Source organism: Cuculus canorus, chromosome 1 (assembly GCF_017976375.1).
Source record: "Cuculus canorus isolate bCucCan1 chromosome 1, bCucCan1.pri, whole genome shotgun sequence".
NCBI lineage: Eukaryota > Metazoa > Chordata > Aves > Cuculiformes > Cuculidae > Cuculus > Cuculus canorus.
In genome coordinates this window covers 4753108-4772816 of record NC_071401.1, presented here as the reverse complement: position 1 = coordinate 4772816, position 19709 = coordinate 4753108, and the positions used below count along the sequence as shown (strand labels likewise).

At 49.7% G+C, this 19709-nt stretch overlaps 1 protein-coding gene across 1 annotated transcript; it reads right to left on the bottom strand.

Moving 5' to 3' along the window:
• Nucleotides 1-1454: 1454 nt before the first annotated feature.
• LOC128850988 (olfactory receptor 14A16-like) lies at nucleotides 1455-2435 on the bottom strand. The gene has a single exon (XM_054056858.1). The coding sequence runs from the start codon at nucleotides 2409-2411 to the stop codon at nucleotides 1455-1457; it is 957 nt and encodes a 318-aa protein (XP_053912833.1). The 5' UTR covers nucleotides 2412-2435.
• Between the last annotated feature and the right edge of the window lie 17274 nt (nucleotides 2436-19709).

Genomic DNA, 19709 nt, shown 5'->3' with positions numbered 1-19709 from the left:
AGCTCATGCAAGAGAACCGGGTGATCAGGTCCAGTCAAATTTTTTTTTTTACAAAAGGCAGATCTTGCCAAACTAACCTGATCACCTTCTATGACAAAGTAACTCAACTACTGGATGGGTGAAAGGCTGTAGATGTAGTCTTCTTGGAATTCAGGAAAGCCTTCAACACAGTTTCTCACAGCATTCTGCTTCAGAAACTGTCAGCCTCTGGCCTGGACGGGCGCACACTCTCCTGGGTTGAAAACTGATTGGATGGCCGGGCCCAGAGAGTGGTGGTCAATGGAGTTAACTCCAGCTGGAGGCCAGTCACAAGTGGAGTTCCTCAGGGCTCGGTATTGGGTCCAGCTCTGTTCAATGTCTTTATCAATGACCTGGATGAAGGCATTGAGTGCACCCTCAGCAAGTTTGCAGATGACATTAAGCTGAGTGGAAGCGTTGATCCGCTGGAGGGTAAGGAGGCTCTGCAAAGGGATCTGAACAGGCTGGACCACTGGGCCGAGACCAATGGGATGAGGTTCAACAAGGCCAAATGCCAGGTCCTGCACTTGGGGCACAACAACCCTATGCAGTGCTACCGACCTGGAGCAGTCTGGCTAGAGAGCTGCCTGGACGAGAAGGACCTGGGGGTGTTGGTTGACAGAGACTGAACATAAGCCAGCAGTGTGCCCAGGTGGCCAAGAAGGCAAATGTCATCTTGGCTTGCATCAGAAGCGGTGTGACCAGCAGGTCCAGGGAGGTGATTCTCCCTCTGTACTCAGCACTGGTGATGCCGCACCTTGAATACTGTGTTCAGTTCTGAGCCCCTCACCACGAGAAGGATGTTGAGGCTTTGGAGCGTGCCCAGAGAAGAGCAACGAGGTGAAGGGGCTGGAGAACAAGTCTTATGAGGAGCGGCTGAGGGACATGGGGTTTATCCTGGAGAAGAGGAGGCTGAGGGGAGACCTTATTGCTCTCTACAACTACCTGAAAGGAGGTTGTGGAGAGGAGGGAGCTGGGCTCTTCTCCCAGGTGACATGGGACAGGACAAGGGGGAATGGCCTCAAGCTCCACCAGAGGAGGTTCAGGCTGGACATCAGGAAAACAATTTTCAAGGAAAGGGTCATTGGGCCCTGGAATAGACTGCCCAGGGAGAGGGTGGAGTCACCTTCCCTGGAGGTGTTTAAGGGACGGGTGGACGAGGTGCTGAGGGACATGGTTCAGGGAGTGTTAGGAATGGTTGGACTCAATGATCCAGTGGGTCCTTTCCAACCTTATGATTCTATGATTCTATGAATATGCCTTTAATTTGTTGAAACACACAGAGAGCACAGTTCCTCATTTACACAGACAATCAGAAAGAAAATAAAAGACGGTGAATTAAAACAGGATGACAACATTATCCCAATTATAAACCAGCAACACTGACAACAAATACAGAAGCCAGTCTGGGCCTGCCATGAGTTGCATGATAACTGCTATGCAGAAGATGATGAGCAGTTCATTGCTTCAGAGAACCATCCAAATATCAGTTTCCATACTGCATCCTTGAGCTGCTGATTCCTCAAACTGTAGATGAGGGGGTTCAATACTGGAGGCACCACTGAGTACAGAAATGACACCACCAGATCAAGGGATGGGGAGGAGATAGTGGGCGGCTTCAGGTACGCAAAAAAGCTCATGCTGATAAGCAGGGAGACCACAGCCAGGTGAGGGAGGCACGTGGAAAAGGCTTTGTGCCGTCCCTGCTCAGAGGGGATCCTCAGCACAGCCCTGAAGATCTGCACATAGGACACCACAATGAAAACAAAACAGCCAAAAGATAAACAGACACCAAACACACTAAGCCCAGCTACCCTGAGGTAGGAGTGTGAGCAGGAGAGCTTGAGGATCTGAGGAATTTCACAGAAGAACTGGTCCACAGCACTGCCCTGACAGAGGGACAGGGAAAATGTATTGGCCGTGTGCAGCAGAGCAGTGAGAAACCCAGCACCCCAGGCAGCTGCTGCCATGTGGACACAAGCTCTGCTGCCCAGGAGAGTCCCGTAGTGCAGGGGTTTGCAGATGGCAACGTAGCGGTCGTAGGACATGACCGTGAGAAGAGAATATTCTGCTGAAATGAAAAAGACATAGAGAAAGACTTGGACAACACATCCTGTATAAGAAATGATCCTGGTGTCCAGGAGGGAATTGGCCATGGCTTTGGGGACAATGGTAGAGATGGACCCCAGGTCAAGAACAGAGAGGTTGAGGAGGAAGAAGTACATGGGGGTGTGGAGGTGGTGGTCACAGGCGATGGTGGTGATGATGAGGCCGTTGCCCAGGAGGGCAGCCAGGTAGATGCCCAGGAAGAGCCAGAAGTGCAAGAGCTGCAGCTCCCGTGTGTCTGCGAATGCCAGGAGGAGGAACTGTGTGATGGAGCTGCTGTTGGACATCTGCTGCCTCTGAATGTGAAGCACTGAACATGAAGAAAAAGAAAGTGACAAGTTAGGGGAGATAGTCTCTGAGCAAGATCAAAGCCATTTCTCACAATGCACACTCTCCACTGCTTTTCCCTTCCCAGGAGATCATCATTCAGCTCCGTGCCTGGAGCCCTGCTTGGTGCTGGCTGAGTGTGCCGGGAGGAGCAGGGCCTCTGCCCACTGGCTGCCAGGACTCAGCCCTGCTCTGCAGCAGGGGGTGATGGGGACGGCGGGGACAGGGGACACTGCTGGGGTTCAGCTTTGTCCTGGGGAACTGCTCCTGGTGCAGAAGAGCCTGTCAGCATCTGCACTGCCAGGGATGAGGAACTGAGAGGGCAGAAGGCAGGCTGAGAGGTTTGGGTTTATACAGCTCCTTCTGCCACCCTGGGCAGTGTTCTTGGATGTCAGAACCCCTCAGCATCTCTGCTGCACTCAGGGAGAACAGAGGGAGTCCTGCAAGGTGAGAGCATTGCCTGTGGCTCAGTGCAGAGGGAGGGGAGCTGCTCTGTCCCTCGCTCTTGGTCTCCCCTGCCCTGAGCTTGCACCTTTCAGAGACAGATTAATCACACTTTCATATTCACCTTAAAAGCTGATCAGAATCTGCTGAAAGGAGACAAACCCACTGCCAAGCACTGAGTGTCCAACCCTTTCCCAAGGTCTCAGCATTCCACTTTCAGCCCAGGACACACACGGCTAATTTCACAAACCCAAAAGCATTTCCTTGCCTGCAGTGTCTCTGCGCTTTTCCACAGATATTCAGGTAACACAAAGATGTGATAGGACAGGTTTTCATCCTGGAGAGCTGCTCAGTGCTTGGGAGGAAACCTCAAGGAAAACCAAGTGTACTGATGATGATCTGTCAGTACAGAATATCTGCTAATTCCTGAGGAATGCACTGCTCACAGCCCCACAGAAGATCAGTGCCTGACTCTGCAACTCCCATCCCCAGAGAGCCTGGCAGGGAGAATAAGAGAAAAATAACAAGAACTAGAGACAAGGGGAGAAAGAGGGAGAAAGAGAGTGAGGGTCTGTCTGCGAGAGGCCAGGGCAGAGGCAGCCGGGCACACAGACAGCGTTCCCCTTCCCCAGCTGTGCTCGCCCCCTCCCAGACACCAACCTTGCCGGGCAGTTGCTCTCAGCCCCTGGGCTCTGGAGAGGGCACTGGAGCTGTGGCTGCAGAGGAGGGGGTTCAGCCCTGGAGCCCAGAGCCCTGAGGGCAGAGGCTTTGCTGGGTGGGAGAGGAGGCAAGGGGGCTTGCTCAGAGGAAGGGGCTGCCCTGGAGGGGAGCACACAGAGCTCTCTGAATTCTCCCTCCCACAACATCTCTGTATGAATTCTCCTCTCATTCCATGATCCTATGCCTTCTGATGGAGATTTTCCTCCTGGGAGGTGTTTCCCTGTCCATGCCTTCTCCCTGTCAGTGCTCACAGACCCCATCTGACCCTCTCTGCTCTCCCCTGGCCCTACACAATCCTGCCTGTTTGCCGGGTAAAGCTGGGCACAGGGTCTTGTTTATAAGCAGAAAAGGACAGGACAGACTGAGCCTGGTGGGTCCAGCAGAGCTGATGCTGGTGGTGTCCGTGGGCAGAGGAGCAGCTGGAGACACTTTTGGAGGCTCCTATCAGACCTACTGACCACTCAAGGACACAGCTCAGGAGTCTCCCTGATTTCTTCAATCATGACAGCCTTTTCTTCTATTTTTCCACTGAAATTCCCCAAGGGCAGGAAAGTGAAAAGGCAAACTCAGGAGAGTTCCTTATCTTTAATGTAATCTCTGCCCTGATCTTCCCTTTAGAATGTCCTCTTAGAAATACCTTGAAGGCATTTGGAGCTGTGAGCAGCCCTGACTCACACAGCACCTCCTGAAAGCAGAAAGACCCTCTCCTGCCAGGAGGTGCTTCTTCCCCCCATACCTTCTCTCTGTCCCTCCATGGGGAACTCCCCGGGCAGGCTGAGCACTCACTCTGTTTTTTTCTCTGCTGGAGAAACAGCAAGAGCCCTCCTGACAGATCCCACAGGCTGTGGCTGTGTTGGCTTTAGGAGATCCTTCCAGGAACAGCACCTGCATTGTCCTGCACCCAGAGACTCACCTGGAGAAGGGCTGAGAAGATTTTCTCCAAATGAAGCCTCCTCTTTCCTCCCACCCCACCGTGCCTTTCCCCTCTCTGTGCCTCCCTCCTCTGCCCTCGCTGCCTGCAGGCAGTGCCCTCAGCCCTGCTGGGCTTTGCAGAGGAGCTGCTCCTGCCCAGAGATGGCTCTTTGTAGCGCTGCCCACTTGCCACCAGCTCCCTCCGTGCCAGGAGCCCAGCCCAGCTCAGCAGCAGAGGAGCAGCCCAAGGCAGCCCTTTCTCTGCCCCCTCGGGGCTCCCTCCAGGTGTCCCTGGGGCTCCAGGGGAACCTGCTGAGAAACAGCCTGAAGCCATCCCTCATCTTCCCTCCCTCAGCTGGCAGAGACACTTCTGTCCTGCACTGTCATTGCTCCTATTACAAAAATAACTGGACACAAGAGTCACTTCATGTTTGTCTTTTCATTAGACAGGACACCAGGAACATGATCTCATTTCTCCAGGCTGGGAGAATGTATTCCACTGAGCGAATTTAGGTAATTCATCCTGGATCTTTTGGCCCGGGACTAGAAAGACATTCAGCACTCTTCTGTCCCAGCCATGATTCTGTTCCAGGCAAAGCCTCTGCACACACTGGGTCTTGGACGCGTGGTCCCAGGTTTCCTCATGGCAGGGATGAGCTTGCCTGGTGCCACAGCTGCAGGGCAAATGGGCAGCAATGCCCTCAGCCAGGGGCACAGGCAGGAGGAGCTGGAGCCGTTCCTGTGGGAGACAGAGCTGGGACATGGTCACACAGCTCAGGACAGATGGTCTTTAAGGACAGCATCCTCCAAGCTCAGCAAGGGTCCAGGCTGAGAATCGGTGTCAACTTGAAAGGCCATTCAAGGGCCCCATGATGAGTGTTTGCTGCTTCAGGAACAGTAAAATCACAATATTTTATGTTCGTTTCAGAAATGGTCAGTGGATGAACAGGGAAGCTAAAGGCTCTCCCTCAGATCTTGTCCCCTCTGATTCCATTTCTGGATGTGTGAAGGAGAAGGGGACTGGATTTCCCTTGGGTACATTGTGTCCCACCATCCTGCTATGACACAGCCCTTCTATGACCCAACACTTATGACCTGATACTTCTCTGAACCGACTCCTCTATGACCAGACGCTTACAGGAGCTGTGCCTTCTATGACCCAGCCTTTCTGTGACCTGAGCCATTTATGACCTCACTCCTCTAATGACTCTTCAATGATCTGATGCCGATATGACCCTTCTATGACTCTTTTATGACTTGAGTCTTCCATGCCCCAACTCTTCAGTGTCCCTTTTACGGGACCTCTCACACTTCAGTGACCCAACACTTCTAGGACCCTACCCTTCTGCGATCCAGCTATTCCAGGAGCCTTCTATAACACAACACTCCTATAACACGTGTCTTCTATGACTCAAGCATTCTATGACCAAACTCTTCTCTGACTCCTCTATGGCTTTCTATAACCTGACTTCTCTATGACTCTTCTATGACCTGACTCTGAGTCAACTCCTCTATGATGCAAATAATTCATGACCCAACTCTTCTATGACCCAACACTTCTATGACCTGACTCTTCTAAGACATTTCTATGACCTGATCCTTCCTTTTCCTGACTAAACTCTCATGCTTCTATGACTCGACTCTTCCATGACCCAAATATTTTATGACCCTTCTATAACCCATCTCTTCTATGAACCAACTCTTCTACCACTCCACTCTTCTATGACCCCTCTATGACCCGACTCTTCTAAAACTCGAGCCTTCTATGAATCAAGCCTTCTATGACCCAATTTTTCTATGATCCTTCTATGACTTTCTGGGACCTGACTCCTCTAGGACCTGAGTAATCTATGAGCCAATCCATTTATGACCTGACCTTTCTATGACCTGACTCTTCAATGACCCTTCTATGACCAAACTCTTCTGTCATCCAAATAAATGCTCATGCTTCTATGACTCAATGCTTCTATTACCTGAAAATTCTATGACCTGAGATTTCTATCACTCGAAATTTCTATCAACGTCCTATGACTGAAATCTTCTCTTACTCCTCTTTACCTGACACGTCTATAACTCAACTCTTCTGTGACCCATCTCTTATATGACCAGGCCCTTCCATAACTCGAGCCTTCTAGGACACAACACTTCATTCTATGACATGACTCTGGTCTGACTGTTCTATGATGCTACTTTCCATGACCTGACTCTTGTAGGAACCTTCTGTGACCAGATCCTTCCATGACCTGGCTCTTCTAGGAGTCTTCTATTACCCAACCCTTCTCTAAACCAACCCTTTTGTGACCCTTCTATGACCAAACATTTCTAACACCCAAATAAACTCACACTTCAATGAATCGACTCTTCCATGGCCCCAATACTCGATGACCTGAATCATCTATGACCGAGTTTCGCTATGAGAATTCTATGATCCAACACTTCTACGAACCTTCTATGACTGCACTCTTCTGTTACTCCTCTATGACTCAACCCTTCCATCACCTGACTCTTCTCAAACACAAGTTTTCTGTCACTCTTCTATGACCTAACACTTTTATGACCCTGCCCATCTATGGCCCAACTCTTCTACACCTCCATGGAGATATGTGAGAGCCTTGGCATCTCCCATAACTCTACAGGCCTGTATTTGGAATTACATGAAATAACTGCTCCCAACTTGATTTGGCCATGTGAGAATGTTCATGACACCAATGTCATTGTGGTCCAAGTGAGATCTGCCTGCCCAGGGCTGGGGGTCAGGCCTTGGCCATTCTGCTTCATCAAGCAAACCCAGGCTTTCCTCAGCATCACAGCTGCCTGCACAGCACCTTTGCCTGCCTGCAATCATGGCCTCCAATTCTCTGCTCTAACGAGTCCCTGGGGAGGCTTTGTCAGGAACAATCCTCACTGAGACCAATTAAGACTTCAAGTTACTCTGAGTTCTGGTGTTGACTTCTTGAGATGTTTCTTCAGTCTCTTCTAAGGAGCTGAGATTCCAGGACTCATCAGCAAATCCACCCTGGGTCTCATTAAAATACAGAAAGCCTTAACGAGCTCTTTCTCTGCCTGGAGATTTCTTCAGGTCTTCAAGCCTTGTACAGCTCCTTGGAGTCATTCTCAGTGTTGTCAAAGAGGAAGATTTTAAAGTGAACCTAAAAAAACTGAAAATTTCAGTTTATTTCAATGCTTTTCAGAATCATAGACTGGTTTCGGTTGAAGCGACCTTAAAGCCCACCCAGTTCCTCGCTATGGGCAGGGACACATTCCACTGGACCAGGCCCCATCCAACCTCGCCTTGAACACCTCCAGGGAGGGGGCATCCACAGCTTCCCTGGGCAACCTGGGCCAGAGCCTCTCCACCTTCTTTGTGAAGAATTTCTTCCTAATGTCTAATCTGAACCTTCCCACTTCAAATTTAAAGCCATTCCCCCTTGTCCTATCCCTCCATGCCCTCGTAAAGAGACCCTCCCCAGCCTTCTTGGTGACCCCCTTCAGGTGCTGGAAGGCTGCTATGAGGTCTCCCTGAAGCCTTCTCTTCTCCAGGCTGAGGAAGTTCCAGGAGAAGATCAATAGTTCTTTGCAAAATCTGCTTTGAAAGGGCATGAGATTGGTGGAGGTCTCTCGTGAGTGAGGTCAAGCAAGCTTCCAGGTGCCCACGTCCATCTCCTCAGGGCACTCCTCAGCCGACCAGGTCTCTGCCCTTGCTGCTCTATGGTTCTCCATGTGGGCTGAGCTAAAAATAGTGTAATAGGTGAAAAAGAAAATATAAAATGCAACGTAATCCAAACTGAAAATTAATGCAAATACCATCAGTTGCCACCTCCCTCAAGCAGACTGACACCCCACCAGTGTGCCACCACCCATCACCTTGAACGATAAAAATCTCCACTTCTTCCTTCTTCTGCCACAGGTTTTACAGCTGAGCATGGCATCTATGTTGTGGAATCTCCCTCTGACCAGCCGGGGTCAGCTGTCCTGGCCGTGTCCCCCTGACAACTTCTTGCCCACCCACAGCCACTCACTGGGAGGGAGCAGAGGGAGCAACTCTTGACGCTGTGCAAAGGAGACAATCACTGCCCTCACTCTTCTGGCACCAGGACGATGCCACAGGACCCAAAGAGTCTCACAGTTCAAAAGGAAAGTGGAGAAACTGGAGAGGATCAGGAGGAGATCTGCCAGGATGGAGTTAGGGGCCCACAGCATGAGGTGTGAGGGCACACTTTGGCCTGCGGGGGGGAGGCTCGGGGCAACCTGCTAAGTGGGTCTCTATATCTTATGCTCATAGAAAAACTTAGGGAATAAGATTGCTCAGGTGACCTCTAGTCCAATTCCCAGCTCCAAGCAGGGCCAGCTCTGAGGTCAGACCAGGCTGCTCAGTCCATGTCAGCATCCGCAGAGAGACTTTAGACATCAATGAGGCACTGAGGCCACAATTAAAAGAGAGTATTTGGGCATTTGATCAGCTCCATGAGCACAGCTATCGGTCGTCCACGGCTCCTGTGATACCTGGGAATGTCCACCTTCTTGTCCAGAGGAGTGGCATCCTTCTGCCTGTCTCCTGGACCATCTCCAGCCCATGGAGTGCTTTAGGCTGGAAAAAGAATTCATACACAATGACTTGGGTTCTGTCAGCTTAATGCTAAAAGAGAGGGAGGTGAAGGCATCTCAGAGCTTCCAGGTTCCTGTGGAAAATTTAAGAGCACCATGAAAGGAAGAGAAGAGAACAGTTTGGAACAAGCATTGCCTTTAGATCGTTTCATATGTGAGGGCTCTGCTCCCCATTGTCTATCATTGACAGGTTGAAACCTCAGCTGCTTTTCCTTCCTCTCTTCCCAAAACCTGACCAAGTGATAGGAAGAAAGGAAGAAGAAATGTCCCAGGCCTCTGTCAATCAGCTGGGTCTGACACTTGGAGGGCACCAGTGCCATTCCATTATACAGATCAAAAGGATGAAGCTGGGAAGTGACTCTGCCAGTCTGACTCCACAAGGTCCATGGACAGGCCAGGCTGTGTCTGTGTCTGTGTCTGCAGAGCCGCACACCTACAGCTCAGATCAAGCTGGGGCTGAAAGTCATGCCTGGTTTCAGTGTCTCCTGGGCCATGGACAGAGGGGTGGGTGGAGGCCCAGGAGTTGCCAGTCGATGCCATGAAGACCCCTGGATGCTCTCAGGGCCCTGACACGGGGTAGAGAGAAGGGAATGGACCACGCAGAGCCTTGACCACAAATACCGTGGGATCCCATGGAGGGGACCCATGCTGGAGCAGGGGAGAGTGTGAGGAAGAAGAAACAGGAGAGATGTTCTTCACCCACTCCTCTCCATCTTCCATGCTCCTCCTGGAGTTGGGGTGGGCAGAGGAACTGGGAGCAATGGAGGCATTTGAGTGTGGGAGAAAGTGTGAGGGAAATGAGCTTTAATATTTTGTCCTTGTTTCTCATAATCCAAAGCTTTCTTAACTGGCAGTAAATTACATAGATTTTCAACAAGTCCACACATCTGTGCCAGTGACAGTCATTGGTCACTGAACAACCTTTGCTTTCTCTTGACCCATGAGCTTTTCTGGATTGTTTTCTCCCTCTGTCCCGTTGGTTCTGGGCAGGGAGGGAGCAGCTGGGGGGGGTCCGTCTGCTGGACAAGGTTAACCCACCACAGGACACATCAGGGCTGCTGTGTCCAGGACGGGGCTCCCAGCACAAGGAAGACCCTGCCCAGCCTGGAGCGAGTCCTGCCCAGCCCAGAAGGATGGTTGGGCCTGGAGCACATTATGGACAAGGAGAGGCTGAGAGAGATGGGCTTTGAGAAACCTTTCAGGGGGAAACACTGAGCAAGGCCCCAGGGCAGCTGGGGGATCCCAATCCATGGACGTTCTCCGTGTTGGATGAGACAAGGCCATGAGCCCCTGATGTGTTTGGAGCTGTGTGAGAAAGGGTTTGGCTGAGAGCCCAGCAGTGGCGAGAGCTGTGGGACTGGGGTGCGAGAAATGTCAGTAGGAAATGGGTTCCCGTTTTTATTGATAACAGTGGTGGAGTTGGGTATCAGTGAGCAAAGGAGGAGGACAGAGGTTTCCGTGTATCAAAAGTCCCTCCTCATGGTTGGGATGTGCAGCCATAGATGGAAATTGTCGGTGTGTAGGACTCATCTGGGATGATTTCCCTGTTTCAGCTTCCCCAGGGTGCCCAGGGGACAATTGCTGGTTGTTTGTAATCTATAACTGGGTCGAATGCCTTCTTATCATTGTATATAAATTAGTGTTAGTTTTAGTACTGAGAAGTTAAAGGCCAGGTTGGATGAGGCTGTAAGAAGCCTGATCCAGTGGAAGGTGTCCCTGCCCATGGCAAGGGCTTTAAAACTGGCTGGTCTCTAAGGTCGCTTCCTACCCAACCCTTTTCATGATTCTAAGACGTGATTCTATGATTCTAACACTACTACTGGTACTAAAACAAGCTCTGGCACCCACATGAGCATTAGCGTAAGTGTTACTGATAGTAAAAGCACGAGTCTTTATTGTTTTTATTATATGCATCCTTTTATTTTAACATTTAGGACTTTTTTCCTCTCCTGATTCCCCTTTGTGATTAAGAGGGAGGGAAGGGTAACCAACCACTTCCCATCGTTTGCTGTCAGATCACAGGGACAGAACTGGGACACGTTGTGCCCTCATCTCACACACAGGGTGTTCAGAGACAGAGCCCTCCCCGTGCTCACGCAGCGGCTCTGCACAGCAGCAGTCACAGGGTCTTTGTTCTCCTGCTGCCACTCCCAGAGCTGTGGTTGGTCACCCTGCTCTGCACTCAGATGAGATGTCCCACACCAGGAAGAACGGACACAGAGATCTCGGTCCAAGGCAGCACAGCCCAGTGCTGCACTCAGGCAGTCTCCAGGGGACGTCCCACAGGCCATCAGAGCAACCCCATGGACATCAGCCCAGTCACAGAGATGCCCATTGCCTGTCCCCTCCTGTGATCCCAGCACGGCCCAATCGCAGGAGAGTGACCAAGCTCAGAGCACTCAGAGCTTCCACCAGCACAAGGGCTCAGAAGATCATGGAGATGCCAAGACAGCAGCTCTAGAAAGACCAAGTGCTGTTTCTCTGCAGTGCTGGGACTCTTTTCCCCTCCACATCTGGAGGTGACCCAGCAGCTCCTGAGAAAGTCCTGGAGGAAGGATCATGGACAAACAAGTGGCTGCTGGGGTCTTTATTTTCCTTAAAGAAGAACAGAGCACGGCTGCTCATTTACACAGTCTCTGGGTCACACAAGACAGGGAAACACGGACACAGCAGTGGGAGGAACAATGACATTTCTCTGTCAACAGCTTCATCAAAACCAAGAAAAAATAACTCCCAAAATGAAGGGTTGGAGCAACCCAAGGACAGCCCAGAGCACCCCTGAGTGCACACCTGGCTCCACACCCTGCAGAAATCCCTGAGTGGAGGAAGGTCACATGCCCCGTCCCTTCGAGTTTATCAGGGAAGCTCTGCTCCAAAGCACATCCTTTTTCTCTACATTGGAGAAACTGTAAGAGTCTTCCCAACAAAACCCCAGGCTGTGGGGGCTTTCAGAGATCTTGTCAGGAATGGCAATAGTCCTGCACCCAGAGGCTTACCGTGTAGAGGGCTGTGAAGATATTTCTTCAAATGAAGCCTTCTTTCTCCTTGCATTCCACCGTGCCCTTCCCCTCTCTGTGCCTCCCTCCTCTGCCCTCACTGCCTGCAGGCAGTGCCCTCAGCCCTGCTGGGCTTTGCAGAGGAGCTGCTCCTGCCCAGAGATGGCTCTTTGTAGCGCTGCCCACTTGCCACCAGCTCCCTCCGTGCCAGGAGCCCAGCCCAGCTCAGCAGCAGAGGAGCAGCCCAGGGCATTCTAATGACCCTCTGGTGGTTTTGATGCTGAGTCCATGACCCACAGCCCCTTAGAGGAAGTCAAATAAACCTCTCAAGAAGTCAAAGTCAAAGTCCAATTCAAACTCCAAAGTTTCTTGCAGTGTTAATGGGTCCCACTGAGGGCATTGCTGAGAAAGCATCTCCAGTGTCCTGTTAGAGCAGAAAACTGGAGGCAGTGAAAACAGGTTAGGAAAAGGCAAGTCCTGAAGTAATGAATCAATGAATAGATAGATAGAGAAATAGATAATAAATAAACTGTAATCCTTTTCAAAACCAATGAGAAGGTATGCTTATGCCAGGCTCAGCCAAAGCACTCTTCAAAACACAAGGACTGCAAACAATAAAGACTCGACCCTAGGTATGTGACTCAGAAAGGTAAAGTCCTTTTTGCAGTGTTTTTTTCTCTGTTGCAGAGGCACAGAACTGCTCTGCAGCTTGTGCTGGCACTGGGGGCAGAAGTGCGCTATCAGTCAGCCTGAAGGGAGCGCACACACACAGAGAAGGACTTTGGGCCCCGAGTTCCCTAGAACTGAGTAAGGAACACACCCCAGGAACTCCCAGGATACTCTGTCTTTTACTCCTTTTAATATTTAGAGGTAAGATCATTAGACCAAAACGTGTAAATATGAGAAAAAGTTTTCTGCTGTCACGAAGCCTCTTATTTTCAAAACTATTTCTCGGCACAAACTGTATAAGCAGTCCTATTTATTTTGCCTCTTACAACTGTTCCTGCACAGTGCTTTGATGGTGGGTTCAGGGTTTTCATGGGGAAAGGGGGAAAGAATGGAACATTTTGAATGTGAGTCCCAGAAAAAAAGGAAGGAAACTTGGGAAAACGACTCCAGTCAGGTATGAGAAACCCTTTTCCCAGTGAAGTCCATATTGATGGTTCCATGCTTCTATGAGTATCACAGAGCACTCTTAAAACTCCCTACTAGTGTTTCTCCTTTAATTTGCACGATAAAGGTATGGTTTGTATCCTCCATGTCATTCCACTGGTGCAAAAGGGAGAGATCCTTAAACAGTGGTTTATAACCCTAAGCCTGAAACAACCTGTCCAGATTGCACAGAAAATATTCTCATCCCTTTAAAAAGCTTTCAGCCTCATCTGTGCTCCTCACAACTAAGTTGCTTGCATCCTTGAAGAGTGGCTGTTCAGAGTCCCAGGATGCTGAGGACTTTCCCTTTTCATTTAGTTTAGAGTAGCTGATCTGCTATTTAATCTGGTGTGTGCTGACCTCTGGTGGCAAAAAACATGTGAATTACATCTATTTCACTACAGGTTAGAAACGTGAGTTTTTCTCTTACAAGGAGGTAACAGTAAACCAGCAGGACAGGGACCAGAGGCTGGCAAGAAACCCCATCCCTGGAGGTGTTCAAGGCCAGGTTGGATGGGGCCTTGGGCAGCCTGATTTAGTGGGATGTCCCTGCCTATGGCAGGGGGGTTGGAACTAGATGATCTTTAAGGTCCCTTCCAACCCCAACTATTCTATGAAAACAAGGTGAAGGTGGCTCTGATGCTGAGCAAACCTGGATGTGTTTCATTAATCCAAAGGACCAAGCCCTGATACCATTAACTGAAAAGCCAAGCCCTGACCCCCAGCCCTTAGGAAGTGAGATTCTGTCCCTCACTCTGTCCTCATGGCCTTCCCGGGGCAGTGGAATGTGGAGATGGGCAATGAAAAGGGCAGAACCGTGGAAAAAACACCTCCTGAGAATGGACAAGGCTCCAGGGCTGGAAGGATTTGTCATCTCCTCATAGGCATCCGTGGCAGAGACTACAGCCATCACCAAAGTCATGAAAAGGCTGCTCTGGTAGGGAGCTTTCAGCTTTTCCACAGCCCTCTGTCCTCTCCACATCATGCTGTCCCACAGTGTTGCATCACAGAATCACAGAATCACAGAATCACAAGGTTGGAAAGGACCCATTGGATCATCGAGTCCAACCATTCCTAACACTCCCTAAACCATGTCCCTAAGCACTTCATCCACCCGTTCCTTAAACACCTCCAGGGAAGGTGACTCGACCACCTCCCTGGGCAGCTGTTCCAGTACCCAATGACTCTTACTGTGAAGAATTTTTTTCTGATATCCAACCTGAACCTCCCCTGACGGAGCTTCAGGCCATTCCCTCTTGTCCTGTCCTCTGTCACTTGGGAGAAGAGGCCAGCTCCCTCCTCTCCACAACCTCCACCTGTGCCTCTTGCCCTGCAGGCTGCACTCATCTCCACGGCTGCCCCACCTTGCTGTCCCCTTCCTTTGCTGATGTCTCTCTGTCCTCCCTGGCTCTCGCTTGACACACAAAGCCCTGGGCTGATCCAGACTCCTTCTGGATGACTTGTGGCACCACAGCACTGCCCTTTGAGTGATATTTCTTTCTCCTCTTGTCCAGCCTGGACCTCCCCAGCTACAAGTTTTAGCATTATTTCTTTCTCCTGCCATTTTCCACGATGAAGAAAAGCTCCACCATCTCTGAAACCACCCTTGAAGCACTCTCAGGTGAATCCTACAGTGTCTGCAGCCTCCACACCAATGAGCCCAGAGGCCACTGGTCATACGCTTGAGGTCTCCAAACCCCATCCTGGGAGGCCTCTGGGCACTCTCCAGGGTGTTTGCAGGTGAAATCATAGTGGTCAGAGGCCAAGACAGACTTTTTCCCAAAGCCTGTGGTGGCAGGACGAGGGGCAATGGCTTTGAACTGGAAGAGGGGAGATTTAGATTGGATGTAAGGAAGAACCATTTTACAATGAGGGTGTCAAGGAACCGGAACAGGTTGCCCAGAGAAGTTGTGGATGTCCCATCTCTGGAAGTGTCCAAGGTCAGGAACTTTGACCTAAAGTGAGAAAACAGATTCAGTTCTAGGTCAGACGGGAACAAACCAGTATGGACTAAGAGATGGAGATTGCCCAGGGCCTGGCCGGGATGGAGTTCATTTTCTTGCTCGTAGCCTGTGTGGGGCTGTGCTCTGCGCAGGGCGCTGATAACACACTGGTACTGCAGCTCCTGCTGCTCCGTGCTGGCAGAGAGGCAAAGGCCTTCTCTGTTTCTCACTCTGCCCCAGAGAGAGGAGGCTTGGGGTGGGAAGAGACTGGGAAGGGGGAAAATCAGGACGGGTGGCTCAAACGGACCAAAGAGCAATCGCACGCCTCGTAGAACCTTGTTCAGCACTAAAACTGGGAGGGGAGCTTCTCCAAAGCAGCCATTGCTTGGACACTGGCTGGACATCACTCTGCTGGTGGGACTGACTGCTTCTCCATCCCTGGTTTCCTTTTTTCTTCCCTCCATTTATGAAACTCTCTTTATCTTCACCCACGAGTTTTGTTTTCTCGCTTTTGCCCTGGCGATCGTCTCCCCCATCCTGCTGGGGGAGGGAGGAGGGGATTATGTAAGGGTTTTGCTGCCAGGGGGTCACCCCAAAAGGCGATCACACAGCAAAGGGGTCGGTGCCTGCTTGTGAGGTCACCACTGCCCGAGTAGCCGATGGGCCAAGAGGAGACTCGTGGCATTTGTAGGAGCTTGTGAGGTCACTTGTTCACTCGTACCTGATAAGAAGGGAGAGAGCAAAAGGTTGGATACATGGTGGTCAGGTCACTGATTCCCACGGAACCAACAGGCCAGGGGAAGGAGAAAAGCTTGTGTAGGCGTTGGTGAGGTCATTAGTGTCTGATTCCTCCACAGGCCAGGAGAAGGCCCATGGGTTGTGCAGGTTCTTATGCGGTCACTCCCCCCTGAGGAGCTGATAGGCCAGGAGAAGGCCTGTAGATGGTGCAGGTGCTTGTGAGGTCACTGGTGCCTGAGCAGATGATAGACCAGGAGGTGGCACATGGCCTGTGAAGCTCCTTTGGATGTCAGTGGTATCTGAACACCCCATAGACCAGGAGCAGACATGGCAGTTGTAGATGCCAGGAGGTCACCTGTGGGTGAGTGGTGGGTGGGCCAGGAGAAGGCACGTGGCTGTGTACAAGATTGGGATTGCACCGGTGCTGGAATCATAGAATCATAGAATCACCAGGTTGGAAAGGCCCCACTGGATCATCGAGTCCAACCATTCCTAACACTCCCTTAATCCATGTCCCTAAGCACTTCATATGGAGCAGCTTCTGGGGAAAGAGCAGGCACACGGCTTGTGTGGGGCTGCTGGTGGCATCACAATAACATTTAAACACGACTAAATATGGCTTTTTGGAGGAATCATCACCAGCAGAACTCATGCACAGCACACAGGAGTGAGCATCTGACTCATGAGCTCAAAGCAGCAGCAGGAGGGTGTGAGGTCACAATCAGTGTCACCCTGTGGGAGTCCACAGATGGTCTGAGAAATCAGAGAAAATGGATATTGACCGTCATCACACAACCGTTCACAAAACGAGACTGGAAAGTCCCGATGAAGAATCTTGGAAGTGAAACAAGTAATATTTATTTTAATTTAATTATTATTTAATTTTTAATATTTTTAATTTTTTTTTAATATTTAATAATTAATTTAATTTTAGCAAAGAGAAATAAGAAGAAAAGGGGTACATCTCTAGCACAGTCATTGCTCTTTATCTCCGTAGTTATGGAAACTCCAGTAGTGGAATTTTATTGGGTAGATGTTGACATAGCTGTTAACGGGGCAGACAGGGATGTTTGTCAGATCATTTGGAAACAATACATAAAAGCATTCAGCTTCTAAAAGAAAGGGTGAAAAAGTTACAAGTAGATGATGGATCAGATCGGTCGAATCGCTTGTTTAAAGGATGGGGACTGTCAGGATGGTTGTTATCACTGATGAAAACAGGGTTGCTGATTCTGGTTGTGGTTGTAATTGTGTTATTAATGTTGCCGTGTCTGATCAGTTTGTTGCAAAGGGCCCTGCAAGGGACTATCGGGATTCTTTTTGTAGTACAAATACAAAAAGGGGGAATAGTGGGAGTCCACAGCTGGTGTGAGGAATCGGAGAAAATGGATATTGACCTTGAACAGAAAATTGTGTTCCAATAACGAGGCTGGAAAGTCCCGAAGAATAATCTTGGAAGTGAAACAAGTAACATCTAATTGAGAGCTGGGAAGAAAAATAGTAGATACAGGTAGTGCATGGACAGAGTTGTTGAATGAATCATAATAAAGCTTTAGGCACGTGGACAGAGCGGTTGAGCGAATCTTTTTAACAGCTTTAGTGTATGAGCACAGCCTGAGAGATAAGGAAATAACATCAGCCCTGAGCACACAGGATGGCAGAAGGACAGTGTGAGGTCACTGTCACTGTCATGTCTGAGCACACAGGGTGGCAGCAGGAGAGTGTGAGATCAGTATCAAAGTCACACCTGAGCTCAAAATGTGGCAGCAGAACAATGTGAGGTCACAGTCACTGTCACACACCACTGAGTACACAGAGTGGCAGAAGAACATTGTGAGGTCACCATCACTGTCACATACATTTACATTGATTTTTGGTTTGGATTATGTCGCTTTTTATATTTTCTTTTTCACCTATTAAAATATTTTTAACTCGGTGCACATGGAGAACCATAGAGCAGCATGGGCAGAGACCTGGCCAGCTGAGGAGTGCCCTGAGGAGATGGACCTGGGCACCTGGAAGCTTGCTTGACCTCACTCATGAGAGACCTCTACCAATGCCATACCCTTTCAAAGCAGATTTTGCAAAGAACTATTGATCTTCTCCTGGAACTTCCTCAGCCTGGAGAGGAGAAGGCTTCAGGGAGACCTTATAGCAGCTTTCCAGTACCTGAAGGGGGTCAACAAGAAGGCTGGGGAGGGTCTCTTTACAAGGGCATGGGGGGATAGGACAAGGGGGAATGGCTTTAAATTTGAAGTGGGAAGGTTGAGATTAGACATTAGGAAGAAATTCTTCACAAAGAAGGTGGAGAGGCTCTGGCCCATGTTGCCCAGGGAAGCTGTGGATGCCCCCTCCCTGGAGGTACTCAAGGCCAGGTTGGATGGGGCCTGGTCCAGCGGGAGGTGTCCCTGCCCATGGCAAAGGGTTTCAAATTGGATGGGCCTTAAGGTCCCCTCCAACCCAAATCATTCATTGATTCCGAAAATTATTGAAATAAATTAATTTTTTTTTTTAAGGTTCACTTTTAAATTTTCCTCTTTAACAACACTGAGATTGACTCTAAGGAGCTGTACAAGGCTTCAAGACCTGAAGAAATCTCCAGGCAGAGAAAGAGCTCATTAAGGCTTTCTGTATTATAATGAGACCCAGGGTGGATTTGCTGATGAGTCCTGGAATCTCAGCTCCTTAGAAGAGACTGAAGAAACAACTCCAGAAGTCAACACCAGAACTCAGAGTAACTTGAAGTCTTAATTGGTCTCATTGAGGATTGTTCCTGACAAAGCCTCCCCAGGGACTCGTTAGAGCAGAGAATTGGAGGCCATGATTGCTGGCAGGCAAAGGTGCTGTGCAGGCAGCTGTGATGCTGAGGAAAGCCTGGGTTTGCTTGATGAAGCAGAATGGCCAAGCCCTGACCCCCAGCCCTGGGCAGGCAGATCTCACTTGGACCACAATGACATTGGTGTCATGAACATTCTCATGTGGCTGAATCAAGTTGGGAGCAGTTATTTCATGTAATTCCAAATACAGGCCTGTAGAGTTATGGGAGATGCCAAGGCTCTCACATATCTCCATGGAGGTGTAGAGGAGTTGGGTCATAGATGGGCAGGGTCATAAAAGTGTTAGGTCATAGAAGAGTGACAGAAAACTTGTGATTGAGAAGAGTCACATGATGGAAGGGTTGAGTCATAGAGGAGTAACAGAAGAGTGCAGATATAGAAGGTTCGTACAAGTGTTGGATCATAGAATTCTCATAGTGGAACTGGGTCATAGATGATTCAGGTCATTGAGTATTGGGGCCATGGAAGAGTTGATTCATTGAAGTGTGAGTTTATTTGTGTATTAGAAATGTTTGGTCATAGAAGGGTCAAAAATAGTTGGTCTAGAGAAGGAATGGGTAATAGAAGAGTCCTAGAACAGCCAGGTCATGGAAGGAACTGGTCACGGAAGGTTCCTACGAGAGTCAGGTCATGGAAAGTAGCATCGTAGAACAGTCAGAACACAGTGTTGTGTCATAGAAGGCTTGAGTTATGGAAGGGCCTGGTCATATAAGAGATTTGTCACAGAAGAGTTGAGTTATAGACGTGTCAGGTAAAGAGGAGTAAGAGAAGATTTCAGTCATAGGAGGTCATAGAAGAGATGGGTTATAGAAGGGTCATAAAATATTTGGGTCATGGAAGGGTTGAGTCATAGAAGCATAAGACATTAGTTAGGAAAAGGAATGATCAGGTCATAGAAATGTCTTAGAAGA

What these genes read in the sequence shown, in the direction of transcription:
- LOC128850988 (XM_054056858.1), bottom strand. Translation starts at nt 2,411, where the DNA reads ATGTCCAACAGCAGCTCCATCACACAGTTCCTCCTCCTGGCATTCGCA.